A 17603-nucleotide genomic window follows, 5' to 3' on the forward strand; every position below is an offset into this window, starting at 1 on the left:
CACTGCAGAGGTGGCACTGCCCTCTAGGGGGCATTTTGGCCATTGTTTGATTGTCACAAGGATTGGTGGTGGGGTCGTGTGGTCAGCCTGAGCAGGATGCTGGATAGCCCGAGGTGCTCAGGAACCCCGTCTTTATGATAAGTTCACAGCTTTCTATGAAGACAACTTTCAAATGACTGGCCGGTCACCATGTATGTGAAAACCCTGTACAGGTTTGTCTGAGCCTAGAATTTCCACATGTCAAGTCATCTTTGTACCTTCTGAAAAGGACTGCGGTTACCACATACATACCTCCCTGGAAATCAAAACTACTCATTTTGATCAGCACTTTGCTCACTGGTTTGGAAAATCTGCCCACCAGCGTCAGCACTGCTCCCGGCAGCTGAGTCCCCAGTCAAGCACCAGTGTCCACTGGCATCGCTGCTGTCATGTCCATGGTCATTCTGCATTTCGCTGTGGCGATTGTACTGCTACATTGTCTTCTGGTTTGTGCTCAAACTTTCACATTTTGCAATACAAGTTACTAAAAATTCTATTTCTGCATGTTACAATGAAAACATTTACAGAGTCACAGCTGTGATGGTCACACTGATGCGGTGTGATGCAGTGTATTCTTTTTAACATTAATTATTTGAAAGAGTTATACAGAGAGAGGCAGAGATAGAGACAGAGAGGTTTTCCTCATCCACTGGTTCACTCCCCAGTTGGCCACAACGAATAGAGCTGCACCGATCCAAAGCCAGGAGCCAGGAGCTTCTGCCAGGTCTCCCACGCAGGTGCAGGATCCCAAAGAGTTGGGCCATCTTCTGTTTTCCCAGGCCATAGCAAAGAGCTGGTTCGGAAGTGGAGCAGCTGGGACTCGAACCAGCGCCCATATGGGATGCTGGCACGGCAGGCAGCGGCTTTACCTACTATGCCACAATGCCAGCCCACTTCCCCCCACCGTTGAGTTTCATTTTGAGCCAGCCCGTGGGGCCTGGTCCCAAAAGGGTTAAGAATTGTGGATGTAGCAATGATGGTTCTGGTGGTGGGAGGAAACAGAGTACAAAACCTCCCCAGGGCACCTCTCCTCCCCTGTCCCCTCCACACTGCACCCCCTTCCCAGAGACTGGTCTAAGAGCAGAGAATCTGGATAAAGATTCTTGGGGGAGGGGTCCAGAGCGCAGCTCCCGGGTTAATGGCTGATGGGATTTGCACAAGAGCTGGGCAAAGGTGAGAGGGCCCTGTCCTGCCCCAAATGCCTCATCCTTATGCTGCTCCGCTTTGTTGACACCCCTACCCTCTCTACACCCTCAGGGAGCTAAATTCACCCAAATGCTAAACTCTTCTTACTCTTCCTAACTCTGGCCCCAGATAGCCAAGACAAGACCACAGACAGGGCAGCCTGAGCCGATCACCCCCCCACCCCCATCTCACCCAAGTCCAATCCACAGACTCCCGGGGTGCCCTGGCTCCCCTGACATTGCCTCCTCCCCAGAATCCCTCCTTGCACTCTTGGGTCTCCTGGAGTGGGCCTTGCCCCTGTCGTCTCAGCTGGCTTCTGGCTCTGCAGGTAGGAGGTAGAGGTGCAGGAGGTGGTGCTGCTGGCCAAAGCAGGTGTGGCACGTGATCCCCTCTGGAATCAGGTGCCTCTGCCCTTTTCTGAAGACTGCTCCTCCCCGTTCCTCTATCCGCAGCATATCTTGGTCCTGGCTTCTCTGCCCTGTGCCTCCCACCTGCTCCTGCTTCACAGTCTCCTTCCTGGAGGACTCCCTACTCCCCTTCTCAGCTCCTGGCCTCCAGCTTCTTTTCATGTGGGGTGTTGACCATTCTGCAAGCTTGGCTGGACAGTAGGTGAGGGGCCGGGATCCTGGGGTGGAGGAGAGGCCTGGGGTCCTGTTAGCTGCCACATGTTTCCTTAGAGTTCCTTATCCCTGCTCTGCTGCTGACCAGACAGAAGCTACCTCTGGTCATCCAGACACGTGGAAACTGAGTGCATAGAGCAAGGACAAGGGGTAGGGTGGGCTTTGGTGCTCATCTGAGCATACAGGTATAAGTGGGTGCAGGATAGACGTTGGACAGTGGTGGCCAGGCACCAGCTAGCATGAAAGAGCAATAGGTCTCCATCCCATTTCCTTTGTTCTCCATGCTCCTAACTCCTCCCAGCCTGCTTTGCGCTGCACCTATGTAGGGGCCCTGGTGGCCATGGTCTGGAGCTCTGGGGAGTGGAAGCAGGAGAGTTAAAGGTGGTGCTGGGCCAGGGGAGGCTATTTTCTTTTCTTCTTTTTTTTTTCAAATATTTAGATTTTAAAAAAAGATTTCTTTATTTGGAAGTCAGAGTTACACACAGAGAGAAGGGGAGGCAGAGAGAGAGAGAGAGAGAGAGCAAGGTCTTCCATCTGCTGGTTCACTCCCCAATTGGTTGCAATGGCTGGAGCTGCACTGATCTGAAGCCAGGAGCCAGGAGCTTCTTCTAGGCCTCCCACATGGGTGCAGGGGCCCAAGGACTTGGGCCATCTTCTACTGCTTTCCCAGGCCATAGCAGAGAGCTGGATTGGAAGTGGAGCAGCCAGGACTCAAACCAGCGCCCATATGGGATGCCGACACTGCAGGTGGACGGCCCTGAGGAGGCTATTTTCATCAGGCAGGGATTGAGATGCTCTGGGGGAAGGGGTCACAGGAAGGACCCCTCCCGGGGTTTAGTTAGGAAGTCTCAGCTGAGGTGAACTTGGCTGAGCAGAAACTCTTCTCCCCCTCCACTCCACCAAGTGTCAGGGGCAGTGGTGGTATCCGGGCTGCTGTAGGGTGCACTGGGATTGCTGGGTGTGGGGGGGTCCTGGCTGCATGTTCCCCCACTGTGGACCCCTGGTGCTGGCCTCCAGCCCGGTTGTGGCAGGGCGCTGTGCCCACAGGGAGTTGGCTCAGTTCTGCTCTGCTCACTGGGAACTGACCTTGCTGTACCTGAGTCCTGAGGGGTGTCAGTTCACTGGGGTGGTGATGGGCAGAGCTGCTGGCCATGTCAGATCCAGCAGTGACCTGAACAGGGCAACACGCTTTAGATCTGGGATCCAAGACTTTTCCGTGACCCATGCCCAGGGTGCTTCCTGCCTCTTCTAGGGGACGGGACTTTCTCTGAGGCCCCCTTTTCTGGCATTCTGCTCCCTCCCATCCCCATTTCCACCCCGCAGGGTGCCCACTGCCTCTCGCCCATGAAGCTCCTTCTCTCTCCTGGGCTGATCCTGCTCGCGGTGGTGTGTTCTCAGCACCTGGGCCCCTCCAGGTACCCCCATGCCCCTGGAGGCCAGCTTCAACCCCTTCAACTCACACCCCTGCTCTCTGGCTCCTCTAGGAAGGTGGGGGACTGGGCAGAGGAAGTCGAGGTGAGAAGGACTGGTAGGGAGGGCTCGTTCAGGGCCTCCACTTTTTGGCTTCTGTCCACCCTCCAAGGTTGGCTCCAAAGGTTCTGGGGGAGGGGCTCTTCTCCTCTGTCTCAGTCTTGCCCCTCAGGTGCTGGTCCCTGTGGCCTGCATGTGGGTCATGGCTGCCCTTCTGAGTCTCAGAGCTCTTCCCTGGGAGGCGTCTATGCCCTTGACGGCACCCTGGTTTTGGCTGTCTCACCCGGGTAAGTTTTCTCCCAGCTCCTCGTTGGCCTGCTCCCATCAAGGTATCTATTTCTTTGGACTCAAGATTTCATGTCTGAGGTCAATCCCGTATTTGCCCGAAACACACAGCAGAGAGAAAGTGTTCATCTGAGGGGCATGGCAGCCCCTCACCACAGGTGTTTCATTTGGGCAGTGTTGGAGACAGACATAACCAGTTTCTAGAAGCCCCATGGCTCCCAACTGACTTGGCTTGCCCACTTTTCAGGTTCGTATCACCAGTCCTTGTGAGCATTTGTGGTGGTCCCCTAGCACAGAAAAGAAAGATGGTTCGTGAGGCTTATGTGTGAAGTTTGCTCATTCATCAATTGAATAAGGGTCTGTTAAGAGTTGATCATATGCTAAGCACGTGGCAGGGGCCTTCCTGATGAACAGGCACAGAGCCGCCTTTGCAGAGCCCAGTCTATGCCAGAAAACACGCGCTATTAAGTAGCCACTCAAGGGAATGTGAAATTGCCCCAGCAGTAAGTGTAGCCAAGGGGAGATACATTGTGTGATGAGGGCTCCTAATGGGGAACTTGGCTACATCAGGGAAGTTGGGACCAGGTCTTGGGGGAGAGATGGCTGAGGTGTAAGAGGTGAGAGGGAGCTAAGCAGGCAGGAGGCAGGAGAGAAGTGTGTTCTAGGCAGAGAGAACAGCATATGCAACACCGTGTGTTGTCCTGAAGCACTGCCAAGTCCAAGGGCCCAAAACAAGGGCAGTGTGTCCAGACCCAGGGAAGAGAGGTGGCGTGCGGTGCAAGATGAAGCTGGAGAAAGAGGTGGGGGCAGACCACAGTAGGCCTGTAGACCCTGGGAAAGGATGGGCCTTTCTCCTTAGAGTTCAGTGGTTTGGGCCTGAGATATTATCTGCAAAGACAATGGGGGTGTCCATGCTTTGCATCATACACACCACTGGAGGCAGAGGGGTGCTGCAGGCTTCAGGCTAGTCCAAGGAGGCTCCTTCTTCTTCCTCAAGTGATTGGGATTGACCCTTGTTGACACCCAGAGCTCTGGCTGCAGGCAGCTCCAAGGCCTTGGCAGCTTCCACCAGCTTCCTAGGCTGCTATGCCCTGTGTGGCCAGATGCTGCATTTGCCTCCTCCCCCTCTACACACATGCAGTTGAGCGCTGAGCTTGGAGGGGCTGGGTGGTGTGTTGGCTGGGCTGCTGGGGAATCCCAGGGACACGGCTTCCAGCTTCCCCAACATGGGCACAGTGAGCCTTTTCCAGGTGTGCCAACCAGGAGAGCTGCAGGTGTGGGAGAAGGAAGGGAGCTTGCACCGATAGTTTCCAGCTGTGGCCAGCACTAGGTCAGCACTCATATCGGTGACATCACTTAGGGAGGTGCTTAGAGGAGGGGAGAGGGTGGGAATGTGGGGCAGACAACAGAACACCACTGAACTCCTGTGCCTTAGGCAAGTGCCTGGGCTGGGGTAAAGGAAAAAGCCAGAAAAAGTCCTGCTGTCTTGAGGACTTCATAGAAGGAGAGGCAGACAATTGAAGGAGGCAAAGGGGTCATTTCAGAGAGGGACAAGTACTATGAAGAAAACAAAGTGTGGTGGAGAGAGGAGGCGACTTCAGATACAGTGGTCAGGTACCTTGGAAAGGTACCATCTGAGTTGGGATTCAGATGACGAGGGAGCCGGCCAGGTAGAGTCAGACTGTTATGGAGACAGCTGCACTGCCCAGTGTCTCTTCTTCACGTAGTCTGGATCTTGGCGAGTGGGCCACTTAGTGGGGCTCCTCTGCGTGGGGCTTGGGCTCTCCCCAAGGCTGGCTCTGCTCCTCCCCACCATCCACCATGAGTGGATGCATCAGCAGGGCTGCTCTTGGATCAGGACCCCCACCCCAGTTGTTTAGGCTGGCACCCTCTCTCTGGGCCTCTCTAGATAAGCGGATATGAACTTGTGGCAGCTGCTCTCATTTTCTCAGCCTGACATCCCGGACTCCTGACCCGGCTTCTGAGTTTCTTGCAGGAGCAGTAACAAGCCTTTGGGTTCTCATTTCCCATCACAACCTGCTCTGCCTGTAGTGTGCTGTGCCAGCCCTCTCCCGACCCCTCGATTTCTTCTGTAGGCGCCAGGTGGAGTGCTGGGGGAGACCCAGGCTGTGGTGCCGCCTGCTGGACTCTCCAGCTTCTCCCTGGCTGACATTGACTCCAGGAGTAACAGCTTCATTTTGGGCTTGGCCGTCTTCATGGCTCTGCTGCTGCCAAGATGGCTTCAGGAACCTGTGTTCCTGCATCCCCCAGCCCCTCCACTGCCTCTGCCCACTGCCTGAAGACCTCGGGGGTGAGATTTGCATCTAGCAGAGCGGTTGTAAGGTCCTAGTCATCGCCAGGACTCTTACTTCGGCCCTGGTTAGTTTAGCTCTAATTCCCAAATCGCTGGGGAGTCAGCTCCCGAGGCCTACTCTGTCCTAGGGAGAGGGTGTGCATGTTTGTATGTGTTTACCATTGCCCCAGCGAGAGGCCTCACTTCCCAACAAGGTGGGCTGCCTTTTCTTCTCTTAAATTTGCCCGGTTCCAGAGTAGGGGCCATGGTTTAGCGAGCCATGAATGAGATTTTTGCCTTTGAACTATCAATGCCACTTGAACCCTAGCATTCACTTAATATTTATTGAATGCCCCTCCCCCATATGCAAGACCCCAAAATTAAAGTTATGGATATGACTGGGTGCCTGCACTCTTAAGGTATTTACTATTTTAAAAGAATCATATAATTCTAGTTAAAACGGAAAGCAGAAGGTAGCCTGTAATGAATAAAATAATGTGAGTGCAAAGAGGAAGGGACAGTTCATTCTTATGGGGGATTGTGGGAAAGGCTCTATGGAAGCACCAATGGCCCAGACAAATGAAGAGAATTCTTGGTTTTGGGAAGCGGATGGGGAGAAATTTGCAGGCGAGGGGACCCAGTTGGGGCAAAAGCACGAGTCACAGAAGGTACACGGTGAGTGGAGGAGTTTCAGGTTCCACAGGGGTGAAGGACCCCAAGTACAGGGGTGGCTGAAGGGGAAAAGAAAAACGCGTGGACGAGGACAGTGTAGGTCAGACCAAGAGACTCAGGCCGGGAGGTTCCACTCCTAAACAACGCTATCGCTGGTGAGGACCTGGGAGGTTCCGGACGGTCAGTCCCCTCGCTTTAAATTTTAGAAAAAGGCTGGACAGGTCAGGGAGGGAAAAGAGGTAGCTTGAGTTTGACAAATGCAAAATCCAGCGCCCTTCTCCTGCACCTTGTCCGATACTCTTACTACTCTGCCAGCGTGACTCCACGAGGGGCCGCCGCACCACTGCTGGTTTTCCTGGGAAAACGGGTCCTCCAGGAATGGACGGCTGTCACTGAGATCGGCCCAGCCACGGGGCGCTCCTTCCACCAGCATCGAGGGCCCGGAAGCCACGCCCACGTCGGACCTGGGCACCGCCCCCTGTGCCCTAAGGCCCTGCCTCCCCGTGAGGGTGGGGGGGAGGATCTGCCACTAAGCCTTTCGGCTTGCGCGGGCGGGCCTGCTCCGAGAAGGGCGGGAGCTGTTCCGGCAGCTGACGGTAGGTAGGCTCTGGCTCTCGTCTGGGCCGGGGCAGGGCCCGGGGCCAGGGCCAGGGTCGGGTACGGCCCGCCACAGGCTGCAGAGAACTTGCTGGCTGGGCCTGGCACGGGTGCCTTCTCCCAGCAGGGACCGCGCGCAGCCGGGACCCTGGGGCAGGCCTTCGCGAGTGGGCGGAGCCGCGCGTGCGCGATCCGCCTCCCGCCGCTTGGCGGGGTTTGTGGCGCTCGACTGAGGTGGTTCTTTGGCTGGTGGTTGCTGCGTCGGAGCTGCGCGTGGTCGGCTTTTTTTTTTTTTTTTTAGAGAGAGATACCAGCAGTGCTGTAGAAATGGGAAAGCGGACAGTCTTACAGCTAGAGTGGATGGAAACTGGGCTCTGGGGCGAGGCTGTGGGCAGGCGTGGCCTGGCGTGAATGGTCTCTTGGGCCGTGCTGCCCTCTATAGGCGACACAGGGAATGCCCAGAGGGGCCCCACAGCTGAGGGCGGAACTTGGGGCGCATACCTGGGCTGAGGGGACCCCCCCATCCCCGCTGATTCCCTGCAGCACCGTTCCCTCTGCGTTCCCGAGTTAGGCTTCCTTGAAGGAAAAAAGAACAAGGTGAAGTTTAGAGACCGCAGCTTCAGGAGACTAATGGCGGCAATAGCTAGCGAGGTCGGGTGCAGGGTGTGTCAGACGTGTTTATAGAGCCACATTTCAACACCGCCCCACCTCTGCAACAGGGAACAAAATCTGTCAATATGAGGGTTCTGAGCTGCTGGGCGTTCCGAAGGGCCGGGCTAGAATAATAAAAACCATCTTGATGACTCTTCGCTCATGGGGGAGTGCCTATAAAGGAGATAAAAGAATTTGGTGACCTCATTTGCGTTTGCGACCTTTGGCACCATGGAACTCTTGTCCAGAGCCCAGCTGAGTCATTACCTCTGCCTCTAGGAAGAGCTTGTGGGAAACGTGACACACATGTCCTCATGGCCTCCAAACTTGAGGTGTTGAGCCTGCTGCAAATTAGTCACCGCATACAAGGGGGCTTCACCAGCCGGTAGAAAACTGGAATTAAAAGATATAGAAACTTCATTTCTCAACATAAGCTTTATCAACTTGAAGACACAGTTGTAAATGGTGATATCAGCCGTTTACTGCGTCCCTAAGGAACCGAGGGTCTTGAGAATCTAACCATGGCAATAAGGTCTTTCACATTATCAACTGAAGAAAAATCAGTGCCCTTTAGAGATTTTTTTTTTTTTAATTAGAAAACAAAGTCAGAAGAAATCAAATCAAGACTAAGGTGATGGGTAATGATTTCCCATTGAAACTCACAAAATTGTCGTTGGATGCGAGAAACAAGTAAGAACACTGCCCTGGTGGAGAAGGACTCTCTCCTAAAGCTTTCCCTGGCATTTTTCTGCTAAAGTTTTTGCAAACTTTGTCACATCTCATGGTGAGCAGATGTTCCCATACTTTGGGCCTCCAGAAAATCAACAAGCGAAGTGCCCTGAACATCCCCAAAAACGATTGCTGTGACATTTGCTCTAGACTGCCTACTTCCATGTCTTTGTGGCCCATTGCTTTGATTGCACTTTGTTTTCCTGATCATACCGGTAAACTCGTATTTCCTCTCCCATTACAGTCCTTTGAAGAAGTGCTTCAAAGGCTTATCCTATGTGCTTAAAATTTCTATTGAAAGCCCTTCTCTTGTCTGCAGCTAGTATGGGTAAACGTTTTGGCACCTTTTGGGTGGAAAGTTTGCTCAACTTTAATTTTTCAGTCAGACTGTCTAAGTTGAGCCAGTTGGGAAATCTGTGGTGTTTGCTATTGTGTCTGTTGTTAATTGTTGATCTTCTTCAATTAGCACACAATTTTTTTTTCCTTGCAAATTTTTAAAAAAAGATTTATTTATCTATTTGAAAGGCCAAGTTACAGAGAGGCAGAAGAAGCAGAGGCAGGGAGAGAGAGAAGGAGGGAGAGAGAGAGAAGAGGGGAGGGGAGGGGAGAGGTGGGGAGAGAAGAGGTTAGGTTCACTCCCCAAATTGGCTGGAGCTGCGCCCATCTGAAGCCAGGAACCTGGAGCTTCCTCCAGGGCTCCCCCATCGGTGCTGGGGCCCAAGGTCTTGGGCCATCTTCTACTGCTTTCCCAGGCCATAGCAGAGAGCTGGATCGGAAGAGGAGCAGCCGGGACTCAAACCAGCACCCATTTGGAATGCCGGCACTGCAGGCGGTGGCTTTATCCACTATGCCACAGCACTGGCCCTTTTCCTTGCAAATTGATATGGGTAGTCTACTACTGTAGGCTTCATCTTCAACATTGAGTCATCGCTTCTTAAAACAACTGAGGCATTTTGTGAATTGTGGATTCCTTTGGGGCATTGTCCCCACAAACATTTTGCACAGCATTAGTGATTTCACCCAAGCTTTACCATCGATTTGATGTTTGTTTTTGCTTCAATTTTAGCAGATCTCACTTTGCTCTGATAGAGACTCATTTTAAATTGATGTCTTACCTTTCTTAGTGCCTCAAACTAGACCCTATTCAGAAATAGTAGAACAAGTTAGCATTTTGGTTCAAAACATTTTTGAAATTCAGATAGTTTTTTCATAATGCTTATTTTCCATGAGCTTTTTTGGAGCACTTGCATATGTTTCACCCGTGTAGTTACTGTGCAAGTTATGTTACAAGGTCATGCTTCAAAAACTAGGCTATGGTTGAAAAAATGATGGCTTAGGCTGAGATAGAAATAATTCTGTGAATCATACTGAACAAGGAATTGCATTGTTTTCTTTATATTTAAAAGTCATGTCCCACTTCCAGCACTTCTCTTTATTTTGTATGCATATACTGGAATAATGAAGGAAATTATATCACCCTTTTTTCCAACACAGGAAAAATAATCAAACTCTCTGTCAAGCAGCCCAGGTTACTGAGTACTAGGTTAAGGCTACCGCTGTAGCTGTTGAGGTTGAAAATTAGTTTCCAGGAGATCCAGGGAGTGCGGCAGGACAGGATGTCATTGATGGCAGTGCCTCCTGGTGGGCGTATGTGGAATTTAATTCAGTGTCTGCACCTGTGATGTTCTTCATATTCATGACTTCTAGGTCATTTCGATTCTTGTTGAATTTTAATCTTCTCTGTTGCTCTTGGACACAGAACTTATTACTTCTTTTCATATGTGCCATTGTCCCTTTAAGAATTGGGCCTTAGCTGTGGATCTTGCCCCCTCTGGTCAGCAGATATGCATGCACACAGTTTTCATTTACTCCCAGAGGAGTCACATGCACAGATTCTATTATGAACCTCCATATCAGAGACTTTAAAAAATATTTTATTGGGGTTGGTGTTGTGGCACAGTGGGTTAAGCTCCCACCTGTAATGCAGGCATCCCGTAGTAGCGCTGGTTTGAATTCTGGCTGCTCCACGTCCCACCCAGGTTCCTGCTAATGCACCTGGGAAGGCAGCAGATGATGGCTCAAGTGCTCAGGCCCTGCCACCCATGTGGAAGACCTGGATGGAGTTTCAGGCTTCTGATTTTGGCCTGGCCTAGCCCTGGCTATTGTAACCATTTGCAGAGTGAACCAGCAGATGGAAGATTTCTCTTTCTCTCTCTCTCTGCCTCTGACTCTCAAATACATAGAAATAAAATTGAAAAACCATTTTTATGTATTTTATTTATTTGAGAGTCAGAAAAAAAAGAGAGAGAGCTCCCATCCAGCAGTTCACCCTCCAAGCACCTGCAGTTGCTAGGGCTAGGCAAGCTGAAGCCATGAGCCAGGAATGAATCCGGATTTCCCACATGAGTGGAAGGAACCCCACTGCTTGAGCCATCACAGAGTATGCAGTAGCAAGAAGCTGGAATTCGGAGACGAGCTGAGATGGAACCCAGGTACTCCAATATGGAATGTGGGTGGCCCAAGTGATGTCTTAGCTGCTAGGCCTAACACTCAGGAATTTTTGTTTTAATCCTGAGAGCTTCCAGAGTTTGTTGTTATTTTAAAAAATTATTTATTTGAAAGTTAGAGAGGGAGAGAGCTCCTTTCTACCGGTTTACTCCCCCAAGTGCCCACAAGAGCTGAGAATGGGCCAGATGGAAGTGAGGAGCCCGAACCCCGATCTGTGTTTTCCACGTGGCACCCACCTGAGTCCCCACCGGCTGCCTCCGTGGGTGCACATTCACAGGAAACTGGAATTGGGCACAGAACTAGGACTCCAACCCAGGCACTCTGGTGGGGGGGGGGGGCTCTCAGATGGCATCTTAGTTATGGCACCAAACGCCTGCTCCAAGAGCTTTGTTTTTAGATAATGATCAAATAATTTGAATTTCCTGTCTCAGGCATTTATAATAGATGATGCTTCATAAGACAGGAACTATTCATTCTCTTCTACATGTCCTGGGGAAGAGCAATGTTGACGTATTTATTAGGAATGTGATAAAGATGCAATAAGCATGGTGTGGTTTCCACATTGTTACATTATTAGAAAGCAGAAATGCTAATATCAATATGCTGAAGCTTAAATACCAAGAAAGAAAGATATTTTTATCTTCTAGGAACTTAATATGAATAAAAACTTCACAAGATTTTAAATAGATTTTTATTGGCCAAGAGGTAGTAAGGTTGGTGTTTTGCTGGTTATATTCAGGGAAGAATGTAAAGCCTTACTTTTTTTTATATAAAGAAATTTATTTATCGATTTGAAAGGTAGATTTACAGAGAGAGAGAAGGAGAGACAGAGATATCTTCCATCTGCTGGTTCACTCCCCAAATGGCTGCAATGGCTGGAGCTGCACCAATCTGAAGCCAGGAGCCAGGAGCTTCTTCTGGGTGCAAGGGCCCAAGGACTCAGGCCATCTCCTGCTGCTTTCCCAGGTGCATTAGCAGGGAGCTGGATTGGAAGTGGAGCAGCTAGGACTCAAACTGGTGCCCACATGGGATGCGGCACTGCAGGGTGCAGCTTACCCACTGCACTCCTGCCCTGGCCCCTTGCCTTCTGTTTTAGCTGGGAGGATTGTCACAGCTGCTAAGTCAGTTTAGAGTTGTTTGAGTGCTGCCCTCCCTAGACCTCACCTTACCCTAGAAGCCTTTTGCTAAATTTGGGCTTTCTTGCAGATGGAGGAATTGGAGCAAGGCCTGTTGATGCAGCCATGGGCATGGCTACAGCTTGCTGAGAACTCCCTCATGGCCAAGGCCTATATCACTAAGCAGGGCTATGCCTTGCTGGTTTCAGATCTTCAGCAGGTGTGGCATGAACAGGTGAACACTAATGTGGTCATCCAGCGAGCCAAGGTAAGTGTGAAGAGAAGGAGACATTCACATCAACCAACTTACCTACTGCAGGTTGCCAGGGAAGGTTGAGTTAATTGAGACAATTCATTCCTTCCTTCCTTCCTTCCTTCCTTCCTTCCTTCCTTCCTTCCTTCCTTCCTTCCTCTCTCTCTCTCTTTTTTTCTCTCTCTCTTTTCTTTCTCTCTCTCTCTTCTTTCTTTCTTGATTGATTTATTTATTTGAAAGGCAGAGTTAAAGAAAGCCAGAGAGAGAGAGAGAGAGAGAGAGAGACAGAAATAGGCCTTTCACCTGCTGGTTCACTCCCCAGATGGCTGCAAAGGCTGGAGCTGCGCCGATCTGAAGCCAGGAGCTTCTTCTTGGTCTCCCCAATGGGTCCAGGGGCCCAAGGACTTGGGCCATCTTCTACTGCTTTCCCAGACCATAGCAGAGAGCTGGATCAGAAGAGGAGCAGCCGGGACTAGAATGGCGCCCATATGGGATTCGGGCACTGCAGGCAGCAGCTTTACCTACTATGCCACAGTGCCATCCCTGAGACAATTTCAATTAACGTTTTATACTTCTGCTAGAAGCCTGGGATCTGTGTGTGTGTGGTTGGGGGGGGGGGTGTGGGGGAGAATTTCTGTTCTGTGTGCATGATGTTCCTATGCTGAAGTTTTTATCCTCTCTCCTCTTCCTCTCCTACGCATTGTCTTCATGTTACCCAGAGTTTTCCATCACCTTTGCTTGTGAGGGAGTCAGTTTCCTTTTAACGCCTTCACTCTGTGTGGCTTCTGTCTCTCTAGGAGTTGAACAAGCGCCTGACTGCCCCACCTGCGGCTCTTCTCTGTCATTTGGAAAATCTGCTTCACCCGTTGTTGAAGGACGCGGCTCACCCTAGCGAAGCGACCTTCTCCAGCGATCGTGCGGCAGAGGCACTGATTCTGCGGGTGCGGAGTGAGCTCTCTGGTCTCCCCTTCTGTTGGCATTTCCACTGCACCCCAGCTAGTCCTTTCCTGGTAAGTACGATTCAGGTGTGGGACAGGGAGGGCCAGCTGACGGAGTTGAAGCTTTGGGTGTTTTTGCTTGTTGTGCAAACTCCTCTTGAACTTCTCCACTTAGAAAACATTCTTGGGATGGATGTTGGCCAGTAGGTTAAGATGCCTGTGTCCCACGTCTGAGTGCCTGGGTTTGATCCCATGTGCCACCCTTGACTCCAGCTTCCCACTAATGCAGACCCTGGGATGCAGTGGTGATGGCTCGAGTAGTTGTATTCCTGCACCTGCATGGGAGACCTGGCTTGAGTTCCCTACTCCTGGCTTTGGTCCCAGCCAGGGAGCATTAAGGGCATTTGATGAGTGACCCAGTGGATGGAAGCTCCCTCTCCCTCCCCTGTTTATCAGCATCTGCATCAATAAATAACAACAGCAACAACAATGAAAGAAGACCTTTCTTGACTAGCCTGTAGGTGAAAAGAATCCTTTCCTTGCAAAGGGAGCAGATTTTGTATCTACATGCTTTATTGGGTAGCTTTATAAATTCTTTCAACTTTCATGAAGCACCTACTATGTGCTAATTATTGGATATCCAGACTTGAAACAATATAGTCTTTTCCTAGAGTTTATAACCTAGTGAGGGGACATGGGCAGACAGAAATTTATCATATCTGATTGATGAAGGTCTATGATGGCTTGAGAATCAGAGGAAAAAGAATCTTTGAAGAGAGAGGTTCTGAGCCGAGTTTAAAGATGAGCAGGAACTAGTTGGGAGGAAAGAAAGAGAAATATCATTGTAAGCAAGAGGCATGGAGACACGGGGTGAGTCAGGAACTTCATGCCTGCAGTGTGGACACAAAGACCTAAGAAACTGAGTAGGCAGTGGCCAGAGTTTAAAGGATTCTAGTGAAGTTTATAGTCTTTAAATAAAAGGTTTCTGGGGAAAATAAATAAAACATTCGAGTGAGTTTAGCTTGTATCCCAAAGGCAACAGGAATTCACTGAAAAACTTTAAGCAGGGTTTAACATGATCCAATTTATGATTTATCAAGATCGCTCTGAGAACAAGGCAGAGCTAGGTAGCTGTCTAAATGTTATCTTTTCTTTTAATCCTCATGATTTTCCTGTGAGATAAGTGTAGTATTCCCATTCTTCAGATTAGGGAACTGAGATAGAAGGCAACTTGTCCAGTCTGTCAGCTTAAAAATGAATGAATGAGCTGAAATTTGAACCCAGATTAGTCTGATCTGAAAGCCCATTTTCAGAGACGAGGAATATATTGTTCTCTGTTCACTTGTAGCCTTTATTTGCCCTAAGAGCTTCTATTAAAAATTAGAGGTGGACATTGGGCTGGCATTGTGGTACAGTTAAGCTGCTGCTGTGACACCAGCATCCCATGTTGGAGCACTAGTTTGAGATTCAGTGTTCTGCTTTCAATCCCGCTCCCTGTGCAGAAAAGCAGCAGATGTCCCAAGCACTTGGGTCCCTGCCACCCACCTGGGACACCTGGTTGCAGTTCCAGGCTCCTGGCTTCAGTCTAGCCCAGCCTTGGTTAGGAATGAACCAGGGGATGGAAGATCTCTCTGTTTCTCTCACTCTGTGTGTGTATGTCCCCCTCTCTGTCAGTGCCTTTCAAATAAATAAATAGATTAAAAAGCAGACAAATTAAAGGTGGACATTGAGGACTAGTTTGCAAGAGTAACAAATGGCTTGTTTCAGTCAATAGCTCTTAGAGGACAGAGTCTTTTTGGGAAGACTTGAAGGTGAGAGCCAGCAGAGGATCTGAAGGTAAGTGAGCATCATTTTCTATCATCCTTCTTTAGCTTCCCATAGGTGTTGTGATGCTCTGGCATCCACAGATGACTGGATGGCTGCAAGGACTTTTTGAAAAACTGCTTGCTGATACTTATTTTAAATCCAGAACCCAGTAAAGCTAGCTTTGTGTGCTAGAAGAACTATTTCTCCTTCATTTCTGAATTTCTAAGGTCTATAAATAGTGCTTAGCATATAGTAGGCATTCACATTTGTTGATTTTTTTAAAAAGGCTTATTTATTGGGGCCAGTGCTGTGGTGTAGCGGGTAAAGCAGCTGCCTGCAGTGCTGGCATCCCATATGGGCACTGGTTCAAGTCCCGACTGCTCCACTTCCAATCCAGCTCCCTGCTAATGTGCCTGGAAAAGCAGCAGATTATGGCCCAAATGCTTGGGCCCCTGCACCCATGTGGGAGACCTGGAAGAAGCTCCTGGCTCCTGGCTTTGGATCAGCCCAGCTTTGGCTATTGTGGCCATTTGGGGAGTGAATCAGTAGATGGAGGATCTCTCTTTCTCTGTAACTCTGCTTTTCAAAGATTTATTTAAATATTTATTTATTTGAAGGGTAGAATTACAGAGAGAGGAGAGACAGAGAGAGAGATATAAAGATCTTCCATCTGCTGGCTCACTCCTCAAATGGCCACAATAGCCTGGGCTGTGCCAGGCTGAAGCTAGGAGCCAGGAACTTCTTTCAGGTTTCCCACATGGGTACAGGGGCCCAAGCATTTGGGCCATCCTCCACTACTTTCCCAGGCACATCAGCTGGGAGCTGGATCAGAAGTGGAGCAGCTGGGACTTGAACTGGCCCCCATATGGGATGCCAGTGCTGCAGGCCATGGCTTAACCCATTAAGCCACAGTGCCAGCCCCACATTTGTTGATTTTAATTTAATTTCTTGTGTAATTTTCCATCCAGCTTTCGGTCAAGAATATACCTAGTTCATTCAAAACTCCTTTAGCTTTTTCTAATCGACACCAGGGGGCACTGTTTCCTCAGTGATGCTTTTTCCGAGACTCAAACATTTCGGCAGTTTTTGGGAATCCCAAGTTAATAGCTAGTCTCATTTTACATTACAAACCCTAGAAATTCAGAATAACATAACTGGAGGAGGCAGTTCTCCTGGGAAGCTGATGAGCTCGAGTATTTTCTTCTCTCAAAAGAATGCCATATAGAACTCTTGCATAATGATACTATAGCTGAAAAAATGTAAACAAAAACTCACTATTCTAGGCAGATTCCTCGAATGGAGGACAGACACTAAGTTAAGAGGCAATAGTGTGTAAAAGGGGGTGGCTCTGGTTGGCCCTGGGGAGAAGTGAGATTTGAAGAATTGGTTAACAATTATGCTTTAAATTAAAATAAAATACTTACCATTAAAAGGAGAAGAAGGCCATCCCAGGGAAACCCCTGAGCCTCAGGGAGCTTTATAGGGAAAAAGTGACAGCCAACAGACACTGGCAAGTATGTAGGTGGATGCTATTTCAGGCTGTGTGTGAGTCTGTGAGGTCACACAGTTCTAATTTTTGTTTGTTGCTCATTCTTGTGATAGGTTTTTGAATGGGCAATTCATGCAAAAGGCAAACATTTCAAGCAGCATTGAAGGGTGTACAGTGAAAAAATAGGTCTCCTTTCTGTCCCCTTCTGCAGTCCCTGGTTTTCGTTCTCTAAAGCAACCACTGTTAGCAGCTGCTTGAGAGTTCTTAAAGAAAGCTATATATGCAAGACTGTATGGATATGCCACACATTCCTGTGCACATGCATGTGTGTTCACAGATGGTAGCATGCTGTCCTCACTGTTTAGACCTTGTTTTTTTCACTTAAGTATAGAACTCCAAGATTGTTCACATGGAAGCATCTGGAAGAACTTCCTTAGTGTTTTTAATGGCAACACAGCACTTTATTTAATAGATGTGGAATTGAGCTGCTACTGGTAGGCACTTAGTTATTTGTAGTCCTTTGTTGTTCCATACAGCGAATATCCTTGTGTTTCCTTCTGTGTGCAAATGTGTGAGTAAATTCCTAGAAGTGGAATAGCTGGGTCAAGGAATATTTTTATCTTTAGTCTTGCCAACATGATGCCGGTTTTTCTCCCAGAGACATTGTATAGTCTCATTCCTACCAGCCACAGACAAGAGACTACCTGTTTCCCTGTTTCTTCTTCGACATAATATACTTATATGGTTTATGAGTATTCAGTAGTTCTTAAATTTCTGCAGGACATTATGGAATACATATGGCCTGGAGTTTTTGCTTTCTGACATTGAGCCCATCTCTGCTTGTGGAAAACTTCATGCTTCCTCTATCCTGTTGTCTATTCTTTCTAGAATCTAATGTAATTCTTTTTTTTTTTTTTTTTTTTTTTTAGGATTTATTTATTTTCAAGGCAGAG

The 17603-nt window shown here is 49.3% G+C and overlaps 2 protein-coding genes across 10 annotated transcripts in view; both read left to right on the top strand.

Annotated features, from left to right (window-relative positions):
* Window positions 1-17603, top strand: part of LOC100353345 (protein CNPPD1) — a 117292-nt gene that overhangs the window by 6669 nt on the left and 93020 nt on the right. For 6 of the 9 annotated variants that reach the window (XR_007920278.2, XM_070070173.1, XM_051848140.2 and 3 more), the window contains 2 exons: window positions 12256-12432; window positions 13215-13427. Coding sequence is in view for 8 of the 9 variants with exons in the window: in XM_070070173.1 (XP_069926274.1) it covers window positions 12256-12432; window positions 13215-13427 (390 nt within the window). In the remaining variant the exon portion in view is untranslated. Of the gene's footprint in view, window positions 1-7019; window positions 7161-7369; window positions 8757-12255; window positions 12433-13214; window positions 13428-17603 lie in introns of those variants that run through there. The other 3 variants (XM_008259186.4, XM_008259187.4, XM_051848142.2) reach the window with 3 other exon arrangements.
* SLC23A3 (solute carrier family 23 member 3) lies at window positions 429-6036 on the top strand. Its single transcript, XM_070071453.1, is given in 10 exon segments — window positions 429-464; window positions 1358-1552; window positions 1677-1749; window positions 1752-1994; window positions 2749-2801; window positions 2803-3093; window positions 3168-3259; window positions 3329-3359; window positions 5327-5470; window positions 5696-6036. Coding segments are annotated over 10 exon segments (1362 nt in total). The 3' UTR covers window positions 5900-6036.

This window comes from Oryctolagus cuniculus, chromosome 3 (genome assembly GCF_964237555.1).
Source record: "Oryctolagus cuniculus chromosome 3, mOryCun1.1, whole genome shotgun sequence".
NCBI classification, from domain to species: Eukaryota; Metazoa; Chordata; class Mammalia; order Lagomorpha; family Leporidae; genus Oryctolagus; species Oryctolagus cuniculus.